Here is a 20,858-nt window from a genome sequence, read left to right as displayed (position 1 = left end):
ACCCACCCTAAAGCTTCCATTTACCCTGGGGGTAGTTTTCAGGAAGGGGACAAGGAGATTGAAATGCACACACAGACAGATGTGGATGTGCTGGTGGATTTTTTTTTCTGAAAAGAAAGCCACATGCTCATCTTGATGTGCAGAGCAGCACCTGCTGTGTTAGTTTAAGATCTGAAGAGGAGGTGAGTGGAGCATCTGTGGAAATGCTGTAAATGAGGATTCACTCGAGGCATTTCTTCAGAACAGCTGAACATGTCGTGTCTGCCCTAGCCACATGAGTTGCACATCTCCCGTGCCCAGATTCATGCCTGCATGCAGCAAGAACAGGCCACCAAGCATGGGCAAGGAGAGTTCAGCATTAGCAATAATGGCCTGAGATACTGGATACCTTTTTTATTTACTTTTTGTTATTCAGGTTTTGGATCCAAATATGGACCTTCGAACAGTGAAACACTTCATATGGAAGAGTGGTGGTGACCTCACCCTCCATTACCGTCAGAAGTCCACGTGAAGGGCAGGCCAGCACTCCTGGGTATTCATTTACTGACCTTCCTCTATGGCCCCAAGAGTAGTCCTAGGAAGCCCAGAGCCCCAATGGGAACAAGACTTCTAACGACTGATTTGGTATGGACCGAGATTATCTTTCCATTGAAGTGACTAATCAAGATGTAATATAGAAACCAGTCTCCATGTGTAGATTAAGCTGTCCCAGGGGAGGCAGAGTGCCAGAGCAGAAGAGCCCCAAGCAGGCTGTGTTGCGAAATGTACTGAGGACTGAAGAGAGGCCAGCACAGATTTTGCTTCCTCCTTTTGTTTCCAAGGACCTTATCTTGATCTGTTAGCACTTGTCAGAGACACATGGTAGGGCCACGTCTGTCACTGTGTTCCAACTCCAATCCCACACACTCGGGAGCTTTTCTAAGAGTACATTCCATCTACGCAGTACCTATGAAGGCTTTTTCCAAGTTTGTCATTAAAAAAACAAACAAGTTGTTTTCACCATTTAAGACAGTTATTTTTAATAGGAATTGGCTGTTGCACAATTCAAGAGCCAGCCCATTTCATAATAAATGATTACTGTTGGGCTTGTTTTTAATACTGCATCTCAGATGTGTTGTTGTAGGCAGATCTGTCGAAACCCCAGGTGCTGGGTCATAGCGCTTGGACTGCCAGCCTAGACTGCGCCCAGCCCATGCCCAGCTGGGACGCCTGGACTGCGCGGTGGCCGCAAGGAGGCGCAGCTGTCTCACGCCTTCCTCCACTGTGTTTTCTTTATGGGCAAGACCAGGTGACACCACAGGGTCTTGCTCCGGGTGAGCAGCATGACACCATCAAAACTTAAGACCATAATGAGATCCTAACTTCATTTCAATGCTACCTAATATTTCTGGTGTCAGAGTAAAAGGGTATCGTAATGAGTTAATTTGATATTCATGTCCTGGAAGTATACATGTTTTGTTTTTTCCAGTTTTATATGCAGGTTTGTGTTGTTGTACCTGTATCCAGATTTCTTTTCACTGTTCTTTCTAACAATCTAAAGCTTTCATAGAATCATTTCGATCTTGTACAGAATATAACTTATTGGGGATAAACACTTTAACTTTTGGCAGAAAAAAACATACTTTGGATCCTCCCCAAGGTCATTTGTACTCGGAATAGAACAATGGTCCACCCCCATAAAACTACATAAGACAAGCCTCCTGTGTGAAGCCAGAAGCACAAGTGCCTTCAGAGGGCAGTTTATTCCAGTCCAGTTGCCTCCCCAGCTTGTGTGTGGCCCGTCCCCGTAATCGCAGGGACTGTGGAGGGGGTGGGGAAGGTTTTTTCTTTTCTACATCTGCACAGGTTCAGCTGGAGGCAGCTGATGGGCCTGGGTCCAGACCTAACCATTTGAGATACTCTGATCCGCACAACTGTAGAGACAGGGTTCACTCACTGCTGGTCAGCCTCCTTTGGAAAGTGGAGCGGTCATTGCCTCCAGCACTTCGAAGAAGTGAGCAAAGACACGCCACATTTCCAACGAGTCTGTCTCCCTTATGCAGAGAGCAACGGCTTTTTTAAAAAAAAATCCTTTCTATCTGTTGAATACAACGGTGCACTTTCGGTGCACATTTTTTAGCAATAGTTGTGAATTAATGGCTAAAAAAAAAAAAACAAAACTAATTTCCCAGCCCTCAGCTTTGTTTGCACGAAGGGCCCTTGGGCTGAAGGAATAGGTCTTGCTGGGGCATGCTGCCCCATGTGCTGAGTCTTGAGGGGCGGCTGTGCTCCCTTCCCATCTTAGATCTGACCCCCCTGCCCCAGCATGGTTGTGTTTTTTTATTGTTCCAGTCAAACCCGTAATAGTTTCCAGAAGATCTGACAGTCTGCAATGCCAAAAGGGTAAAAATCTGTATTTCACAGTTGTATAGAATAAAGGCTTTAGTTAAAATATTTCAAAGTGTATGGTACACATTTATTTCCACTTGTCATTTTCCTTTATAGCAGATTAGAGAAACTTCTGGTTTTGTGTTTACCCTGGAAATAATTAGCATTGATATCCGTTTTATCCCCCAGTTTAGGGAGGGGGGTGTGTTAACGTGAGGGCAGGAAGAACCAGGTCCCTTGGGTGAGGGTGACCCTGGGTCAGGCCGCCAGGTTAGTGAAGGGAAACTGGCTTCAGAACAGGCCTGGCGTGATTCTACTTCCTGGATTCCTGCAGGCAGACACTGGGCTCCCAGACAACCCAGGAACCAGGTTCTGACACTGGCTCTGGACACAATGCCTCCCTATTCTGCAGGCTTATCAGCTGCTCTGGTAGACCTGACAAAACTTTGCTTCTTAAATGCAGTCACAGTGCAGGAAACTTGAGGTGTTTGCTGATATGGGGCCCCTCCCTCCATATCTTTGGTCTGGGCCCCTCTATGAGCCTAACGGAGCTCTGAATTCCCTCTAAGGGCACACACCAAATCAAATGGTAAGGGTGGGACTTTTGACTGGGCTGAGGCTAGAAGGCCAGGCCGGAGGCAGCTTTCATGGTAATCAGCAAGGGCTGTGGGAAGGTGAGGGACTCTGGCCAAAGAGAGGACTTCAAGTGATAAGGATCACCCCTGCACGGAGCCCTCCTCTTGCTGTGGGACCTAGGCAGAGCAAGACGCACAACCCAGTCTCAGCCTCCCGAGGCACTGGGGGAGAGGGGAACAGCCCTCTCCCGTACTGTGGGAAATACCAGCGGGCCCTGACTCACTCTTGTCCAGGCGCCTCATCCCTGCGTGGGGTGGGAGCTGTGTGTAAAGTACTCCAGGCGGGAGGACGGGCTCTGAGAGCCTGCTTAGGATGGTGAAGTTAAATTTGTTAACTATTATTCACCACTAGGGTGGCTAGATGACTTGTATATTTAAAAGAGATAATTGTAAAAGTTTGGGAGCTGACAGGTTTCCCAGCTGGGGACGCTAGGTCCGTGGGATATAGATGCTGGGGAAGCAGCAGCATCACGGCCCAAGCACAGGTGAGTCTCTGCTGAAGGGCCCAGGATTTCCAACCTTCCCTCAGGAGAAGGGGCCAGGTTCACTGGAGTATGTGGTCAGCCTGAGCCAACTGTGCAGACTAGCACAGGGTGAGACAGCAAATGGGGCGGCAGGGGTCCCAGGGCTTGGGGGTGCCCTCCATTACAGATAGGCTGGCTGTAATGGAAAGAATCAAGGCAAGCGCTACGGAACGATTAGACAAACACTCCACAGCAACCCCTTCCTCCCTCACCCCATCTTCACACCTGATGGTTCCTGGACTCTGCTACCTGCCGTGTAGCCACAGTGACTGGAGCAGGAACATGCAATGGGCACATGGCCCAAAGATGCCCATCCCCAAGGCCCATGGCCTCTACCAATGGAAGCTCCATGCCCGACCCAAGCAGCAAAGAATCCTCTCCTACCCCAGCTTCTGGAAAACTTACTTAATCTGGTGCTGTTCCCAGCCCCCTGCTACGCCAAAAGTACTTGTTTGAGATTCTTAGACAAGTGCCCAATTCCCCAAAGCCAGGACCACCAGGCAGAATGACTGCTGGTAGGTTTTTCTCTTGGAGACCAGTAGGGTCTGAGTGGACACAAAAGCCCCCCCGTCGGCAGAAGACACTGCGCAGCACTCAGGGCCTCAGCCCAGGAAGCACTAACACGGGCCACCCCACACAGTGTGGCCTGAGCTGCCCCCCACTTCCAGGCCTCGTGAGACGCCGTCAGAGGGCCTGGTTCACAGCCCAGAGTGGTCAGGAGTGGAGAGCCGGGCCTGGCCAGGAGCCCCCCCAGCCTCCATCCCGCAGTCTGGGCTCTCTGGGCTTGCTGGCTCCTCCTCCGCCTGGGCTTCGAGCAGCTCAGCAGACAGCCCGTCTTCGGGTGAGGCGGCAGAAGTGAGGCTGTCGGGAAGGGTCAGCTGAGGCAGGTGGTCTGGCTGGGCCTGGGCGCCGGGGCTGTCTGGGAAGGAGACCTCAAACTCGGACCCAGACCAGGTGGCCTCACCTGAAACACACAGGGTGGAGCTGAGGAGGCCCACAGAACCTGGGCCAGTGTGGCCTGGGCAGTCACCCCACTGACCCCCAGCTCCTGCCCCCTGTGTTGATGGGATGAGAGCACCAGTGTATGAGCGCCTTGATGTGGCTGCCCTCCCCCACAGGCCAGCCTCTAACCCGGCTATCAGGGCCACCTTTGCCACAACCCAGGGTCCCCCCTCAGAGGGGCCAGCCCCTCACCACCACGCTCGTGAGAACCGCTGCTGGAGCAGACATCCTCCAGCCCTGAGGCTGAGGCCACAGGGGGGGTCAGCTCTGTGGAAGAGGGCAGGCCAGGCCAGACGCTGGTGTTGCTACTGTCCAGGAGGGAGAGGCCAGACACGTCCAGGAAGCCTGCGGGGAGGCACACGATTCTCTGTCGGCACAGAACCCTGACCGCTGGAAGGCCAGCGCCTCAGGCTCACTGTGCCCAGTTTCTGGGGCATCTGGCCTGGCCTGAGACTGAAACCTCAGCTGTTTGTGAAGCTCCCAGCCAGCCCCAGAGGCTCCCACAGCCGGTTTCTGAGGAAAGAAAGGGGCCTGGGGTGGGTGATCACAGGAATAGCCCAGCGGCAGAGGGCCCGGACCCTGCCCTGTGCCCAGTGTACTGTGTGGCCTTGAGCAGGCCCCCTCTCGCCTCTGGACGGCAGCCTCCCCATCCGCACGCTGATCACATCATCTGCGACTAGCCTGGCAGGTACGAGATGGCTGCCAGCGCCCAGCCCTCGGCTTGCTCTCGGCCTGCTCAGTACCTGGGTCCATGACTCGCTGCAGCGGAGGTGGGGGCTGCAGAGGAATCTCCATGGGACGGGGTGGGTCTCCAAGGTCTTGAGCGCCCTGGGTAAGACTTTCAGGCCCAGGGGGCTGTTCCTCTGTGGAGGAGTCAGGTGCCTGCAGCAAGGCCTAAGGGGAGCCAGGGAAAAAGAGGAATCAGAGGGCCCTGTCAGGACAGGGCTGCTGCTGCTGCTGCTGCTAAGTCGCTTCAGTCATGTCTGACTCTGTGTGACCCCATAGACGGCAGCCCATCAGGCTCCCCGGTCCCTGGGATTCTCCAGGGAAGAGTACTGGAGTGGGGTGCCATTGCCTTCTCCGCACGACAGGGCTAGTCCAACCTAACCCCTAGCCCACACCTACCCCGGGAGCACCACTCAGCTCACAGGAGCAAGCAGCCTTGGGGATCTACTGCTTCCTCTACAGATGTGTAGCCAGGCAAGAGAGGCCCAGCTGGCCTCCCATGAGGTGCCAACATGGACTTGGGGTCCCCTTCCCACTCTGCTGAGCAGCCCTGTCTGTGACCCCCTGGCACAGTGCATGCCTGGAGAGTAGTCCCCGAGTGCCCGCATGCAGACCCCAGGCACCAGCCTGATGCCCAGAGGCACTTGGGCCAGACACACAGTCCCTGGCCTAACTTTGCGACAGACTCAGGGAGTCACAAGACAAGGCTCTGCCCACCCCTGAGCCTCACTGTCCCAGTCGTGAAATGAAAATGACAACCAGTGCCTCGCACTCCCCTCACCTGCAGACCCAAGGGGCAGGAAAATCAAAGCAGGTTGCACGGTCCCGGGACTGGCCCCATCTGCTCCGCCTGGGTCCCACAAGCCGGGGGGCTTCCCAAGGGCTCCACAGATAGGCTCCCGGTGAGGACAGCCCCCGTCTCCTCCTTTCCCAGCTGCAGGCCCCTCTGCCCACATGAAACTCCCCTCTTGCCCCAGCTGGCCAGTGCTCCCCACGTACCTCCACATAGTCACCCTGTTTGGAGCCTGTCTCCAGGCCAAAAGGGGCAGGAGAGTCCTGGGGGCCGGGTCCAGGCGGTGGAGCACCAGGCGGTGGGGCACCGGGCGGCGGGCCACCAGGCGGCTTCTTGTGGTGGCTGGGGGGCTGGGTTGGGATCCGGTGCAGATACCCGTAACCAATACCACAGCCCAGGCTGCCAAAGGCCAGAAACACCCTCCTGGGCTTGTCCCACAGCCCTTCCTACCCCTGCCACCCCCACCCACCAGCAATGAGAGGGTCTCCCAGACCAACATCAGCCTCAGGACCCCTGGGCCCAGGGCCCAGCCCTCCACCCCCACCGTGGGACTCAAGGTCCACACCCACTGGCCAGGCGCCCCACAGAGCCCCACCCCGCAGCCCTCCAATCCCAGGAAGTACCTGCCCTCTCCACCCCAGGCTGCATTGGGGGTGACAGTCACCTCCCGGCAGGAGTCAGACTCAGAATTGTAAACCATCAGCTTCAAGGCCTTCCCCTCGTGGGACTCGATGAGCGAGAAGAAGTCCTCGGACTACAACAGACACACAGCACCTAAGCCCTGTTCCCACGCTGGGATGGGAAGCCTCACAAGACAAGATACTTCTCATGGACAGCACCCCATCCAAGGGGCCGGGGGAGTGGGGAGGGAAGGCTGCCCTTCCTCACCTCCTGGAGGATCTGGTCCGAGCCCACAACGTAGTCTGTGTAGGGGCGCAGGCCTGCGAGGGCAGCAGGTGAAGAGGGTTCCACATCCTGCGGAAAAAGAATCACGAATTATCCAACTGTCAGCCTTGCTACTGGGGGGCAGCGGGTGGAGAGCTGTGTCTTCAGAGGGTGAGTAGTACACCTGTCCTCCATCCCCAGGCCAAGACCTCAAACCCAGACTCACCCAGCCCCACCCAGCCCCTGTTCCCCTGCCTCCCCCAGTCCACAGTCTGCCCAGCAGAGGGCAGCACTGTGTCACGGCTCACCTTACAGCTCCCGCATCTGACCACCCGATCCAAGTCCAGCCTCCCCCCCGCTGTGAGCTGGGGCACTGAAGACAGACACTTTACTCCTCTGCCCCAGTTTCCCCACAGTTAAAAGTAGGATATATAGTACTTAGGCAAAAGGTTGCTGAGAAGACCAAAAAAAAATAATAATACATGTACAGAATGAAAACCACACCTTGTCCCACAGTAAATACCTCACTTTATTGCTGTTACTGCTGCAGGCATAGGGCTGAAGACCTTGGGACAGGGGGGAGGTTAAAGGCAAGGGTGGTGATAAGTAGGTGCCAGGATTGCCTTCTCCCTTGGGAAGCTCCATTCCCCGATCCCAGTCTCCCAAGAAACGTGGAAGGATTTGCATCATCACCCCTGCACTGCACTCATGGACAGAGTAAGGCCAGCTGAAAAGGTTGAGCAGACTCCCCCAAGGAGTCAGTGAGCAAGAGAAGCAACTAGAAACCAAATCAGCCCATTTCTAGCTCAGGGCTCCTCCCACCCATCAAGCTGCAGGACTGTGCATTCAAGAACCGGGGCACAATCAGTGACTGTGCATATCACACATGTGTGCGTGTATGTCTAGGAACGAACACTAACAGCAACAGCTGTGACAGCTCAGTCACGGAGACTCATTAAGGTTCAGACCCCAGGCACCAGTTGAGTGCCCGAAGGGGCTCTCAGGGGACCTGCCCAAAAAAACATGATACTGGTAATACCCTAGAGTATACCAGAAAAAAACACTCTTTTTAGATAAGGACTAAAGCAGCAGCAGGATTTCCCAGGTGGCACAGCGGTAAAGAATCTGCCTGCCAATGCAGGAGATACAGGTTCAATCCCTGGGTCGGGAAGATCCCCTGGAGGAGGGCATGGCAGCTCACTCCAGTGTTCTTGCCTGGAGACTCCCATGGACAGAGGAGTCTGGTGGGCTACAGTCCACGGGGTTGCAGAATCAGACATGACTTAGCAACTAAACAATGCAAAGCAGTAACAGCAGCATTCTGGCAGCACAACGACCCTTCCAGCAGATGGCGGCCCCATCTTTCCAAAGAAGAAACCAAGGTCTGGAGTGTAAGAAATTACCCAAAGTCAGAGGGCCCTGTTCAGGTGACGAGGAGTTGCCCTCTCTGGGACCCTGGAACAGGGAGACCACACCCTGCCCTCAGAATCCCCGGACAGGCCCAATGGCTGCCGGCCTTTCCTAGGAGGCCTCCCCACACACCCATCCCCGTCCCCCCCAGTGATCCCACCGCCATGCCCCACTCACCAGCACATGCCACACGTGCTCGCTGGCCCGGCGGAAGCTGCAGAAGCGGACGCTGGCGCCCAGCAGGCCCTGGCCGCCCCACATGTTGCTGGGAACCACCTCCACCTCACGCACTTTCATGGTCTTCATGTTGAACACCTCCAGCTTCACTGGCTTCTCCACGTTGGCCTTCAGCAGGGCCTTGAGCGTGTCATTCTCCTTGTTCTGCAAGGGCAGCAGGGCTGACTCCTGGAGCCCCCCTCAAAACACCCAGCCAGAACCCCCAGACAAGTCTGGGTCTGATATAGGGTGAGGGCCTTGGTGGCCAGCTGCCCCCGAGAGACCTGGTGCAGGGCTGGGTCCACAGATCAGGGCTGGGCCTGCAGCCACTGGACCCTAAGCATCCCTAAGCCCTGCTAAACCTTCCTCCCTTGGGGCCCCCAGAAAACACCACAAAGTAAGCAAAGAGCCCCCTGAGTCCAGAGCACTGCCGCACGGCCCACCCTGAAAGGCCCCTTCCAGAGCCCTCAGCCCTCTCGGCAGGCCTGGAGGCTTTGTGGACAGTGCCAGGAGTCCCCCTGCCTCTGACCCACCCCGGAGGGCCCAAGGGCTAAACTCCAGGCAGGGCCCCATCAGGCTCACTGTTGCCCTGGAAGAGGGGGAGATGGGGTTTGGTCTCCCTCCAGCAGAAAAGGCAGGCAGGGCTGGGGTTCCCATGGGACAGCAGAACACAAACATATACACACACGCAGACACACACACACGGCAGAGGCGGCGGGGGGGCCTCACCAGTCTCACACACACACACACACACCAGTCACACACACACACACCCACACACACCCACCCACCCACCCCAGAGGCAGGAGGGGGGCCTCACCAGTCTTGAGTGCCCAATGGTGATGATGAAGTCGAAGTAAGGCTCCAGGCCTGCCTGCTGGGCGGGGGAGTTCTCCTGCACCTGTGCAGCAGAGGCTGCAGTCACTGCGCTGACCCCAGGGCTCTCCCGGAAACCCCCAGCCCTCAGTTCTAGAAACTGCCCCGCTCCCCGCCCCAGAGAGGACACGGACCCCAGCGTGAACTGGGCCGGGCGGGCCACACATGGGCACAGCCAAGGCTCACGCCATCCTCTCTCGCTGCTTTCCTGGGCTTATGTTTTCCTCTTTCAGAAAACGACTCTTTCCAGATCGTGATCCACAGACTACGCTTCCAGACAGCCTCACAGAAAGAGCCCAGGGCAGGAGGCCACGGGGAGCCTGCGTCTGGGTGACTCAGACGCTGCCCCAGAGGCCTGCGCTGGGGCTGCTGGAGAGCCAGGAAGGTTTACCAGAAAGGGTCAGATGTGGACAGGAAAGGAGTGACCCGGGGTTGTGCCCAGAAAGACAGGAGTGGGGAAGACAGCCTGTGGCCAGATCCCAGAGGGCCCCTGACCCTGTGGTGACAGATCCAGGCAAGGTTGAGGAGGGCTGGCGGAGGAGAACGGACCCCGGGGTCGGGCATGAGCCTGAGCCAGCAAGCCTGGAGAGCAGCACACAGTTCCCTTTGCCATCCAGCCTCCCCACGTGGGCCAGCTCCTCCAGCAGCAAGTCCCAGCCCAAGGCTGCTCCTGTGCAGCCTTGCACTCCCAGACTCCCTGCTGTCTCCAAAAACACAGCAGCCAGGCTTGCTGCTCTGGTGGAAATCCATCTCAAAGGCCCCATTCACAGCGCCTCGCTCAGACAATGCAGCCTTTATCCCCAGTTCTGGACCGCAGGTGGGCCCCACGCCCTCCAGCCTTTGGCTGTGAGCACTTGAAGCCCAGTGTCAACCAGGCCCCCAAGCCCCGGGCTCAGGTGGCCTCAGGTTCTGGATGCCTGCTTGAGGGGAAGGACCCGTGGCTTCTGCCACTCCCCAGGCCCTCCAATCACAGAGTCCCCGGACTGAAGGAACCCTCACTGCTGAGGCTGTGGATCCAGGCCAGTTTCCCCCTGGGATTAGGGCTCCCTCCTCACAGCAGTACCAAAAGAGCCTCTCCTTGCCACTTCTAGAAGCTGCCATGGCTTCCACTGAGATGAGCCCAGAAACCCAACTCCACCCTAGTTGGCCTCGCCCAGAGGGCTGCTCCTGGGAGCCTGCTTCACTATCCCTTCTGGGGAAAGTCTGGAAAGAGGTAGCTTTTCAGGGGAGGACAGTTCATCCGGGAGAGCGGGTGGGGAGCTGCTCCTCCCTGCTGTTGGCCACTCCACCCCACCTCCCCTGGGTAAGGCCCTGGCTCCAGAGCAGGCTGGTCGCCCTGTACCCTCCTCCACCCAATGTCAGCCACTCTCCGTCATCAATGAGGCCCTGAGGCTCAGGCCCCCAGTGCGCAGGCGCAGGGTCTCTCCCAGCCCACCCTGTGCCTCCACCTCCTCGCTCCTGTGGCCTTGCCCGTGGTCTGGTGGTACTCTCCTGCCTCTGCCCTGGGCCTTGTCATCGCCCACTGTGGCTCCACAGCAGAAAGCATCTGGGATGCTGCCCGCCGCACCCCCAGTCCTGCAGCAAGCACCCCCTCTGTCTGGCTTTCTCCTGGGGGTTCCTGACACCCCCAACCCCACAGCCCTACACGTGTGCCGCTTTCCTAACCCGCGCCCCAACTCCCATCAGGGCACCTCAAGCAATTAACTACACGACGGCAGCTTCTTCTGAGGACTGGCTGGGTGCCAGGTGAGTGCACGACCTGCTTCCCCTGTCATTTAACCGCCTCACTAACCCCAACTGACAGGGAAGGAAAAGCCCTCAGTTATTCAACAGCAGCCTGACCCAGGAAATCCGACCCAGAGCTTGTTCCTGCCCACTGCCCTGTAACAGCTTGCGCAGGGCAGTGACTTCTCCACCATGCTCTGCATGTGTGGGAAGGCCAACAGTTAGAGAAAGCAGCCCACTTGTTCTTTGTTTGGTTTTCTTTTTACTATTAAGGAGGCAACATTACACTTCTACTTAAAGCCTCCTGATGGTACCATACCTCAGCATTAAATCCTAAATGCCCAGGACAACAACACATCAGGCCCCACACAATGTGGCCTCACCCTTTCCCTCACAAGGACCTGGCCATTCAAGCACACCAGTCCCAGCTCCTTACTGCTGAAGCCCAGTAAGCATAATCCTACCTCGGCATCTCCCTCCACCCTGAACACTCTTCCCCCATGTATCTATGTGTGAGTATACAGATATATACATATATATATAAAACAGGAAAAAATTTATCATGGAACTATTAAAGACCAATGATTTGAAGAATGAAAGAAAACGATCAAGCAGATTAAAAAGCTATGTAGGGGTAGTTAATTGCAAGAGTGACCAGATAAACTTCACCTAGCCTACTGTCCACTCCTTATTTCTGAGTGTCGGCTCAAATGTGACTTGATCAGAGACCTTTCCTGACCCTTCTATCTAAAACAGCACCCACTCATCACTCTGGACCCCTTACCCTGCTTTATTTTTCTCTCTAGCAACGGTCACCACATACCACACATTTCAATTTCTAGTCTGCTCCCTTCTCTCCCGGCTGGCACCCAAATGTAAGCTCCATAAGAAAAGGGACAATGTCTCTTCTGTTCACTGCTTTATCTCCAGAACCCGGAAATCTACATGTCATAATGTATGTGCTCAAAGTCACTGTTTTTGGCTATAAGGCTATACCGTACAACACAGGGCACATAGCAAACATTTTTATATAATAACTATAAATGGAGCACAGCCTTTTAAAATTGTGTATCTGTATTGTATGCATATACAAAATTGTACATCAACTATACTTCAATTAAAAAATAAAGCTGCACGTATGAAATGAAAAAAATAAATGTTTTGTAAGTGAAGACCCAGTTCCTCAAACTTTCCACTCTGTCCCTCTCCGACAGGCCCTTCTTGTCCTCACTCTTACCATCCACCCTCACCCCCTGTCAACAGCCTTACTTTGCTTTCCATCAAACCTGTTGGAAGACCCTTCTGGCTGCATGCATTTCACTGTCCACTTTTTCCGCTTGGTACCACATCATGGTGTCCACTAGGGAAAGCCTATCAGCAAGCACAAATCCTGTTACCTCTGGGCCCTGGAGCCATCCTGCCTTTCCTTTTAGCAAACCTCTTCTTTGGTCCCCACTCTCATTCCCCAACCCTCCGCCGCCTCGTTGTTAACACAGCCTCCTATGACAATAGGAAAGACCACTCAAAAGTAAGGCGTCAAACTGACAAGCTACGCCCATCTCTGCAGCCATCCACCTGGGCACAAGCGAAAAGGGAGTCTGGCCCATCTGTGCTCCGGAGACAGAGACCCACCTGCCCCTCTCACCTCTGTTACAGCCCCGCCCTCTCCGAGGTACTAATCACCCCAAATCTCCATCTGGCTACGGACCCCTCTCCCCACCTTCAGGGCCTGGAACTCACTCCCATCTCCACTGTCCTCGCGACTGCTCATCCAGACCTCTTTGTAGCAACACGGATGACACATTCTCTGCTGACGCCCTACGGCGCTTCTCCGCAGTGTTCCACCTGGGGACCTTCCCCCTGCAGCAAATCTATCCCCGAGCCCTCTGCCGCATTCTCTCTGCTCTCCCGCTCCCACTTTCCTTGTCTGGTTCTCACTGGTCTTCGACCTCTCGAAGCCTTTCGACCCCGAGAAGCGTGGGATGAAAGCCGGTGGGCTCCCCGGCAGTTGGCGACCCCCTCGATCCAAGAGCGCAGACGGCCGGGACTGGGCTCTCTCCTCAGGTCCAACATGGAGCGCAGTGCACAGCAGGCGATCATAAATGTGTTCATACAAGTGCACAAATTCTCCTGACTGAACCTGGCGCGCTCACTCTCCCCCTGGGAGAAGTGCCATTCCAGAGAGGCCCGACTCCACAAGGAAACGCTCCCGCTTCCTGCAGAGCTGGCACTTGGGGCTGGCGCCGGGCCGACCGCGGCCGCAGGCGGGCCGGGAACCCAGGGGTGCCACGGCGCCTTCTCTCGGCGATGGCTCCAACCGGGAAGGGGTACCACCCTCCCCTGGGAGGCCACCCCACGCCGAGACCCCGCGGCTGCCGCCCCCGGGCCGGCGATCCGGCGTTCCCGCGCGTAGGAGCGGGTGCCGCGCTAAGACCTCCGGCACCGCAGGGGCGACTCACCCCGTGCAGGTGGAAGCCCTCGGCGCCGCCCGCGGGCTGCTCGGCGCTGGCGCCCAGGCCCATGGCCACAGTCAGCTCGGGCGACGGTGCCCGGGACCGCGACGCCTACCCGGGAGGCCTAACCAGGTGCCCCCAGCGCGGGCTCACCCTCTCGGCTCTCGACTACCCGCGCCTTGTCACGTGGGCGCTAGGCCACGCCCACCCCTAACTCTGACGCCCTTAGAGAGCAGCCAGCTGCTCCGTTTCCAAGGACGCGCGAGCCTCCGACTTCCGGCCGCGAGAGGCGTACCCAGGACCCTGACTTGGGAATCTCGCTCCGGGCGGCACCACGAGACCCCGACTCTAGAGCCGCGGACGTCCAGAGATGAGCAGCAATGACTCCTCCCTTATGGTGCGTGACCGGGGCACTGCTCCCTCCGGGACTCCTCCTCTGGCCCAGTCAGCCTCGCGACCTGCAGCTCCTCTGTTACCTCTCTGACCGCTACCCAGCTTTCGCTGTCCCTGGCCTCTTCAGACGGTCTTGGTGCCTTCTCGCCTCTCTTTCCGTGGCGAGCACATCCTGTCTGGTGTTCTCCGAGTACTCTGAGCCCCTAGCCATCATCCCCACCCAGTCTTATCTCCGAGCTCCCCCAAACCAAAGCATAAAAATCCGTCACCTTGCCATTATCCGACCCCCACCCCGGCTCCAACCGCCTGGGCCTCTTCTGTGTCTTTCACCCTAGTGGATGGCACCACCGTTTGACCCCCCAGCCGTTACTCTTCCCCATACGCATCTCCAGCTCCTGTCTATCAGCAGAAAATATCAGCTCCTTATTTTATCTCCTAGCCCAGTATCACCACCATGTTCCCTCTGGGCACCTGCAACAGTCCCCCTCCCAGCTGGTTTCTCTACCTCATCTCTTCACCAGCAGTCTCCCTACCTCCACCACCACCAATAGCAACTACTCCAACACACACACAAAGGAGCCAGAGGGGTTTTTGCAAAAACACACATCTGAACACTTTCCCTCCCCTCCCCACCCCCCACCCCCGCTATCCCCATGCATAAAACCATTCCAGCTGCTTCCTATTACCCTCAGGATGATGTCTGGGCTCTTTCATATGGCCCACAAGGCTGTTTACAATCCAACCACATCTATCCCCACCCCCAGCACCCACAAACCTTAGGGGAAGTGAGACTTCACTTTGAAATCTCAGCCTCTCTTATTGCATGACGTTTGTCAAGCCACAGCCTCCATGGGCTTTGGCTTCCTTAATTGTGAGGAATATGGAGAGAATAATGCATAAGACAATAAGCGTAAAGCCTTTGATACCCTTCACCACAGGTGGTTAGCCCACAATAACTTGCAATTCTAACTATTGCTTTCGTGATCCTTATTACTGGTCCTCCTTCTTCCGCCTTATTCCCTTGAGTTGAACTTCTCATCAACTTTTGAACCAGAGTCTGTGGTTAATTCCAAAACAAGCCATCTTCTAACTCTTTCCTAAGAAAACCGTATGGAGCTGTTTCTGTGGCTGGGGAGGAACAAGATGAGGCCAGGATATTCTTTCTCTTCTCTTTACAGAACTGGAGGAGGAGCAGGGAATAGGGGAGGGAGGTGATCAGAACAGAAGCAGAAAGGGACTCAAGACTATTGCGATTTTGCCTTCCTCCTCGCAGGCTGGGATCATTTACTACAGCAAAGAAAAGTACTTCCGCCACGTGCAGCAGGCCGCAGCTGTGGGCCTGGAAAAATTCAACAATGACCCAGTGCTGCAGTTCTTTAAAGCCTATGGAGTCCTCAGGGAAGGTGAGGACCCATCAGTGTTGCCTCCTGACCTTAGGCACTAACGCACCGGCTCCACCTGGATGCCTGCTTCTACCCCAGTCATGTTTCCCTGGAAACAGTCTTACACAGAGTGGCTAGATTTCCAGGTTAATTCACAGAAATCTGTGTAATCTATATATAGTTGACTTTCGAGAACTGAGAGCTCATTCTCCCTGTTCTGCACCTCAGTTTCCCTGTCTATAAAATGAGTTGGGGAGAGGGCAGAAATGACCACAGGATTATTGAACCAACCCCAGGCTTGATTACTGAACCAACCTCAGGTAATGCAGGAAAAGGAAATGGTAGGTATGGACACAGTCATGTGTGGGACAGAAGCAGAGAGAGGAGTAGGGCCCCTGCAGTACCAATTCACTGACATTCAGAAGGTGGTCCTGGGCTGCCCATGGCCAATGTCAGTGGACATGGAAGGATAAATATCATCAGTGGCTCTGGGGTTATATTTTATAGCTAGCTGGGAATGCCCAGAGGTCCTTCTTCAGAACCGATACAGGGTATCCTTGCAAGTACTCACAGGAACATCTCTCAGCTCCAAGTCCTCCATCCCCTGGCCACATGGACCATGGTGCCAGCAGCGCTTTCAGGAAGCTTCAGTCTTCAGGGAACTTGGGCCATTAGGGACCTGTGGACCAGTTAGTCCAAGCCTTGGGTCAGATCACACGAAGCCTTGAGTCAGCCCTGGGTCTGCCATGGAGCCTCTTGCCCTCTGAGCTTAATAACCACGTGGGCTCTCTTCACAGAGCACATCCAGGATGCCATCAGCAGCCTGGAGAGCATCCGGAATCACCCAGATGTGTCCCTGTGCTCCATCATGGCCCTCATTTATGCTCACAAGTGCTGTGAAACCATTGGTGAGTACAGGCATGCTCAGCCAAGCCTGGCCCAGGGGGAAAAGAGAGCCCTGCTCCAGACACTGCCCCCTCTTGGGCGGCTGCGGGAAGTGTATGCACACGTGGCCGCAGATGCTATGAGTAGTGGCTGCCAGTCCTGTCCCCACAGAGACCTCAGAGAAAACCCCATGCCCAGGCCCAGTTGAGTGGGAGCCACAGGCAGAACGCCTGATAGTGGGAGGGGTCCTCCTTTCAGATCCCGAGAACTGGGGAGATACCCTGCTTGCCTTTGCCAAGATCTTGTCAAGAAAAACCAAGCCAAAATAAAAAATTTCTACCCCTAAATCTCCACCTCTCTAGGCTCAGGGAGAGATTCCACAAAACTACGTACAAACTATTTCCCCATCTGGAATGGACTGTGGGCCTGAGGTGGGAGATTTTGGTTTGATCTGTCTGCCCAGAAAACTGGGAACAGAGGAGAAAAGATACATCTCAACCAGCAAACCCAGGTCCAGGGCTGGGCTGCTCCTGTGGCATCACAGGGCCCGGCGTTGCTGGTTCCCAGGCCCTGGCTGTCGTGTGGTCAGCTGCATGTGTTGTGGGAGGCTCAGAGTGTCCAGGGAAAGGATCAGACAGACCTCCCCATCCTAACTTGTCCTCTTCCCCCTCTCACGAATTCCCAGACCGAGAAGCAATTCAGGAGCTTGAGAGCAGCCTGAAGGAAGTCCGCAAGACAGCCAGTGGGACTGCCCTGTACTATGCTGGCCTCTTCCTCTGGCTTATGGGCCGCCACGACAAGGCCAAGGAGTACATTGACCGCACGTTGAAGATCTCCAGCAGCTCCAGAGAGGTACAGGCCCCTGGCATCGTGGGGGCAACAGCCAAAGAAAGCAGCATCCAAACACATCATGCAGAGTGGCTATGACTCCTGTGGAGGGCACTAGGGCTGGGGGAGGGTCACACCCAGGCACCAACAAGGCCCATGCTGGCTCAGAGTTTAGCCAACTACAAACTGGACTTTGTCCATGGAGTCCAATCTGCAGATAGGTGTTATATGGCCTGTGCTATATAGTTTTAAAATCTTGAATTAGTTGCTGGTATGTCAAAATCAGAAAATTGTTACCTAAAAGTCCCAGATTTCTTGGTTCTTTTGAAAAACGAGATGAGCTGGCTTCACTGGGCCTGCACTTCCTCGTGCAGAGATCTGCTCGGTGTCTCTGGTGGCTCACACAGTAGATCTCACCTGTGGTGGTCTCATGGCTGAAGGACTGGAGAATTGGAAGCCTCAGTCCAGGCCGTGCATCTCAGCAGGGCGTGTATCACCCCCAGCCCCCCAGTCAGTCAATCAGTTCAGTCACAGACTCTTTGCAACCCCATGAACTGTAGCACTCCAGGCCTCCCTGTCCATCACTAACTCCCAGAGTTTACCCAAACTCATGTCCACTGAGTCAGTGATGCCATCCAGCTGTCTCATCCTCTGTCGTCCCCTTCTCCTCCAGCCCTCAATCTTTCCCAGCATCAGGGTCTTTTCAAGGGGGCAAAAATTGGTTCTTGAAGGAGAGAATTGGTTCTTTATTTGTATGTAAAACACAAATACACACACAGAACGTAAAATCAGTGTATATGTGATACTTAATTTTCTTGGAGGGGGAGCGAAGGACTAGGTGGGAAACGTCTAAAAAGGCTCCTTTGTTGTTGTTCAGTTGCTCAGTCGTGTCTGACTCTTTGCGACCCCAGGACTGTAGCCGCCAGGCTCCTCTATCCATGGGATTCTCCAGGCACAAATACTGGAGAGGGTAGCCATTTCCTTCTCCAGGGGTAAAAGGCTCACTAGAAGGACAATAATGGAAAAGAATTGAGAAACGTGCTCTAGGCCATGAGTGGTGCTTTGGGACAGGGTCTTCCAGGAGCCCCTCTGATCTTGCCTCCCAGGTCTGGCCTGCTGCACCTGCCGGGCAAGGTTGGGTAAAGGCTGGAGAGGAGCCGGCAAGGCCCATGAACTCAGAGTGGCCACCCGCCCACTCAGAGGCATTCCCAGCTTCCCGTCCAGGCCAAGCCCTTATGCTGGTCTAAGGAGTGGAGGGAGCGGAAGTGGTCCTGCCCTGGTACCCTGACCCCAGTGTAAGACAGGTGGTGGTCCGCTCCATAAGGAGCAAGAGAACCCTGGGGGTTACAGCGAGAGCCTCACCCCAGCCTGCAGGAAGGCCTCCTGCGGGAGGGGCCTCCTCCACTGAGTTTTAAAGACTGGTGGTGGTTAACCAGGTGAAGGGACCTGGTTTAGGGGGCGCATGCTGGGAAGGGCTTTCCAGGTGAAGGAACAAGGTATGAAGGCCCAAGAGAGAGAGAAGGGCTGCCCTGGGATCTGGGAGCAGTGGTGCCCCGCAGGGCCTCGGAAAATGGAGGGACAAAGAGGGGGAGGTGGGGCAGGAGAGGCAGTTGAATGGAGGCGATGCAGGAGCAAGGACTTCATCTTGCCCTTGTTCTTACGCCAGGGCTATGTGCTCAGAGGCTGGGTGGACCTCAGCTCAGACAAACCCCACACGGTGAAGAAGTCCATCAAGTACCTGGAGCATGGCATTCAGGACACCAAAGACATCCTGGGGCTGATGGGAAAGGTAGGCAGTGGGGAGGCGAGGGGTAGGGGTGTCCCCAGCCAGGGGCCTCAGTCTCTAGGCCCCATCTGGTGGATGAAGAGCAGAGGCCCGGAGAGGGCAGGGCCACAGAGCCGCCCTGGGCCCACCCCAGGCCTTCCTGCACTCCGCCCAGTCTGAGTGTCTGTCTGTCTCCCGCCTAAGATCTCCTCAGGACCTATGCTCCCTGGGCTCTGGTGGGCTTTTTTCTCTCTATCCCTTTTGTTTTCACCCACTGTCCCTTTTCTCTACGTTTTCCTTTCTCATCTCACCTCTTAAACTTACTCACTTGGTCATAAGAGAAAGAAGGTATGTGTTTTGTATTTTCTGATCTTAAATTGTTGCCTTTTTCTGATGTGAGCCTCGCTGAATGAATCTATGAGAGAAAAATCATGCTCTTGCCTGCTTCTGATTGTATATACCGATCTTATAAAACGAATATGTTTGCACACATGCTCAGTCGTGTCCGATTCTTGCAACCCCATGGACTGTAGCCCACCAGGCTCCTCTCTCCATGGAATTTCCCAGGCAAGAATACTGAAGTGGGTTGCCATTCCCTCCTGCAGGGGACCTTCCCAGCCCAAGGATCAAACCCACATCTCTGGTGTCTTCTGCATTGGCAGACAGATTTTTTTTTTTTTTAACCACTAGTGCCACCTGAAATGAATGCATGCTCATTGAAAAACCAGAAGTCTAAAAAAGTCAAAATGGCATCCTTTTAGACCTGCCACCCCCGAACAACCCACGACAATATTTTAGGGCCATGTCTCCTCATCTCTCTGCTGCGAGTTGTTTCAGAATGCGCCTTCAGTGGTTCGCTGGGCAGCAGAGGCCATGAAGTTATCACAGAGGAGGATTATCAGGTTGTGCCCTTGGGTCGGACATGTGTAGGAAAAGTGAAAGAAGTAGGAGGGAGAGCTTGGAGTGTGAAGCAGCCCTAGAGGCGGCCTCAGCCAGCTCTGCTTAGAACTGTGGAGCTGGGGTGGCCCTGCCCTGAGCCCCTCACTGACAAGATGTTGGCTGTAGGCTGCCCCTCGGGGATGGGGACAACCTGGTACCTGGGGGCTCCCTGAAGCCACAGGGGAGCCCAGGAGGGAGGCTCCTCCAAGAGATATCAACATCCACTGCCCCCCCAGGTACTGAAGGGGGTCACACACAGCACCTGCTACAGGCCAGCAGACAGGGGGATTTCATATGGTTATTATCACAGGGCATCTTACCATTTGGTCTCTCTCTTCATGTAGGGTTTCATAAGCACGTGTCATTTTGACATAAAGTCAGGCCACTACTGTGTGGACCTAATATAATTTGCCAACTTTGCCTCCTACTGTTTGTATATTAAGGTTGTTTTTAGTTGTACATGTAGAAAGAAAGCTGCAGCAAACACGTTTATACATAAATTTTTATTTAGAATACTCCTCTTCTTGTTTTTAGTAAGTCTTTTAATGGAAGGTTACTGTAGGCCAAAGCCAGCCTTTTGGAGTCCAATTTCAAGCCTTTGGGAAGCATTGCCCTCTGCCCCTCAGGCATGTGTCATGACTTGCCCAGGAGAGCTAGTGGCTGGCTGCCTGCAGAGACCGTGACCCAAGGCTGGTGAGCCTTGACAGAGAAAAAGTCCCATAGATTTGATATGTGGAAAGAGGGTTACCTGCAAACTGTTGCTGACTCCCGGTAGCTGCATCGGCCCCAGTGAGCAGTTTTCAGTGGTGAATTTTAGGAAAGTGAATGGGAAATGATGGCAATGCCAAAAAATGCTCAAACTACCGCACAATTGCACTCATCTCACAGGCTAGTAAAGTAATGGTCAAAATTCTCCAAGCCAGGCTTCAGCAATATGTGAACCGTGAACTTCCTGATGTTCAAGCTGGTTTTAGAAAAGGCAGAGGAACCAGAGATCAAATTGCCAACATCTGCTGGATCATGGGAAAAGCAAGAGAGTTCCAGAAAAACATCT

General features: G+C 54.9%; 3 protein-coding genes across 3 annotated transcripts in view; 2 read left to right on the top strand and 1 right to left on the bottom strand.

Annotated features, from left to right (window-relative positions):
- The window catches only part of WDR48 (WD repeat domain 48), a 52,601-nt gene extending 50,168 nt beyond the window's left edge, over positions 1-2,433 (top strand). The window contains exon 19 of the mRNA XM_010835497.1: positions 416-2,433. Coding sequence (XP_010833799.1) covers positions 416-511 — 96 coding nt within the window. The 3' untranslated portion in view covers positions 512-2,433. The remainder of the gene's footprint in view (positions 1-415) is intronic.
- GORASP1 (golgi reassembly stacking protein 1, 65kDa) lies at positions 2,432-13,786 on the bottom strand. Its single transcript, XM_010835498.1, has 9 exons — positions 13,619-13,786; positions 9,379-9,459; positions 8,520-8,723; positions 6,936-7,022; positions 6,671-6,801; positions 6,254-6,446; positions 5,272-5,422; positions 4,721-4,873; positions 2,432-4,490 (listed from the first exon to the last, which is right to left on the bottom strand). Exons 1-9 carry the CDS (start codon positions 13,679-13,681, stop codon positions 4,225-4,227), a joined length of 1,329 nt encoding a protein of 442 aa, XP_010833800.1. The 5' UTR covers positions 13,682-13,786; the 3' UTR covers positions 2,432-4,224.
- Positions 13,787-13,844: 58 nt separating this feature from the next.
- TTC21A (tetratricopeptide repeat domain 21A) overlaps positions 13,845-20,858 on the top strand; it is a gene marked incomplete at its 3' end in the record, with an annotated part of 34,776 nt that continues 27,762 nt past the window's right edge. The window contains 5 exon segments of the mRNA XM_010835569.1: positions 13,845-14,009; positions 15,279-15,408; positions 16,185-16,295; positions 16,958-17,124; positions 18,767-18,889. Of these exon segments, the coding sequence (XP_010833871.1) occupies positions 13,983-14,009; positions 15,279-15,408; positions 16,185-16,295; positions 16,958-17,124; positions 18,767-18,889 (558 nt within the window).

Source organism: Bison bison, unplaced genomic scaffold (assembly GCF_000754665.1).
Source record: "Bison bison bison isolate TAMUID 2011002044 unplaced genomic scaffold, Bison_UMD1.0 scf7180017864043, whole genome shotgun sequence".
Classification (NCBI taxonomy): Eukaryota; Metazoa; Chordata; class Mammalia; order Artiodactyla; family Bovidae; genus Bison; species Bison bison.
Note: the sequence above shows the minus strand (reverse complement) of the source record. Positions and strands in the feature narration are given on the sequence as shown.

What these genes read in the sequence shown, in the direction of transcription:
- GORASP1 (XM_010835498.1), bottom strand. Translation starts at nt 13,681, where the DNA reads ATGGGCCTGGGCGCCAGCGCCGAGCAGCCCGCGGGCGGCGCCGAGGGC. An exon ending in AGCACGTGTGGCATGTGCTG is followed by an intron (nt 7,023 to 8,519) that starts GTGAGTGGGGCA and finishes CTTTTTCCGCAG; the next exon opens with GATGTGGAACCCTCTTCACC. An exon ending in GCCTGGGGTGGAGAGGGCAG is followed by an intron (nt 6,447 to 6,670) that starts GTACTTCCTGGG and finishes GGCCTTTGGCAG; the next exon opens with CCTGGGCTGTGGTATTGGTT.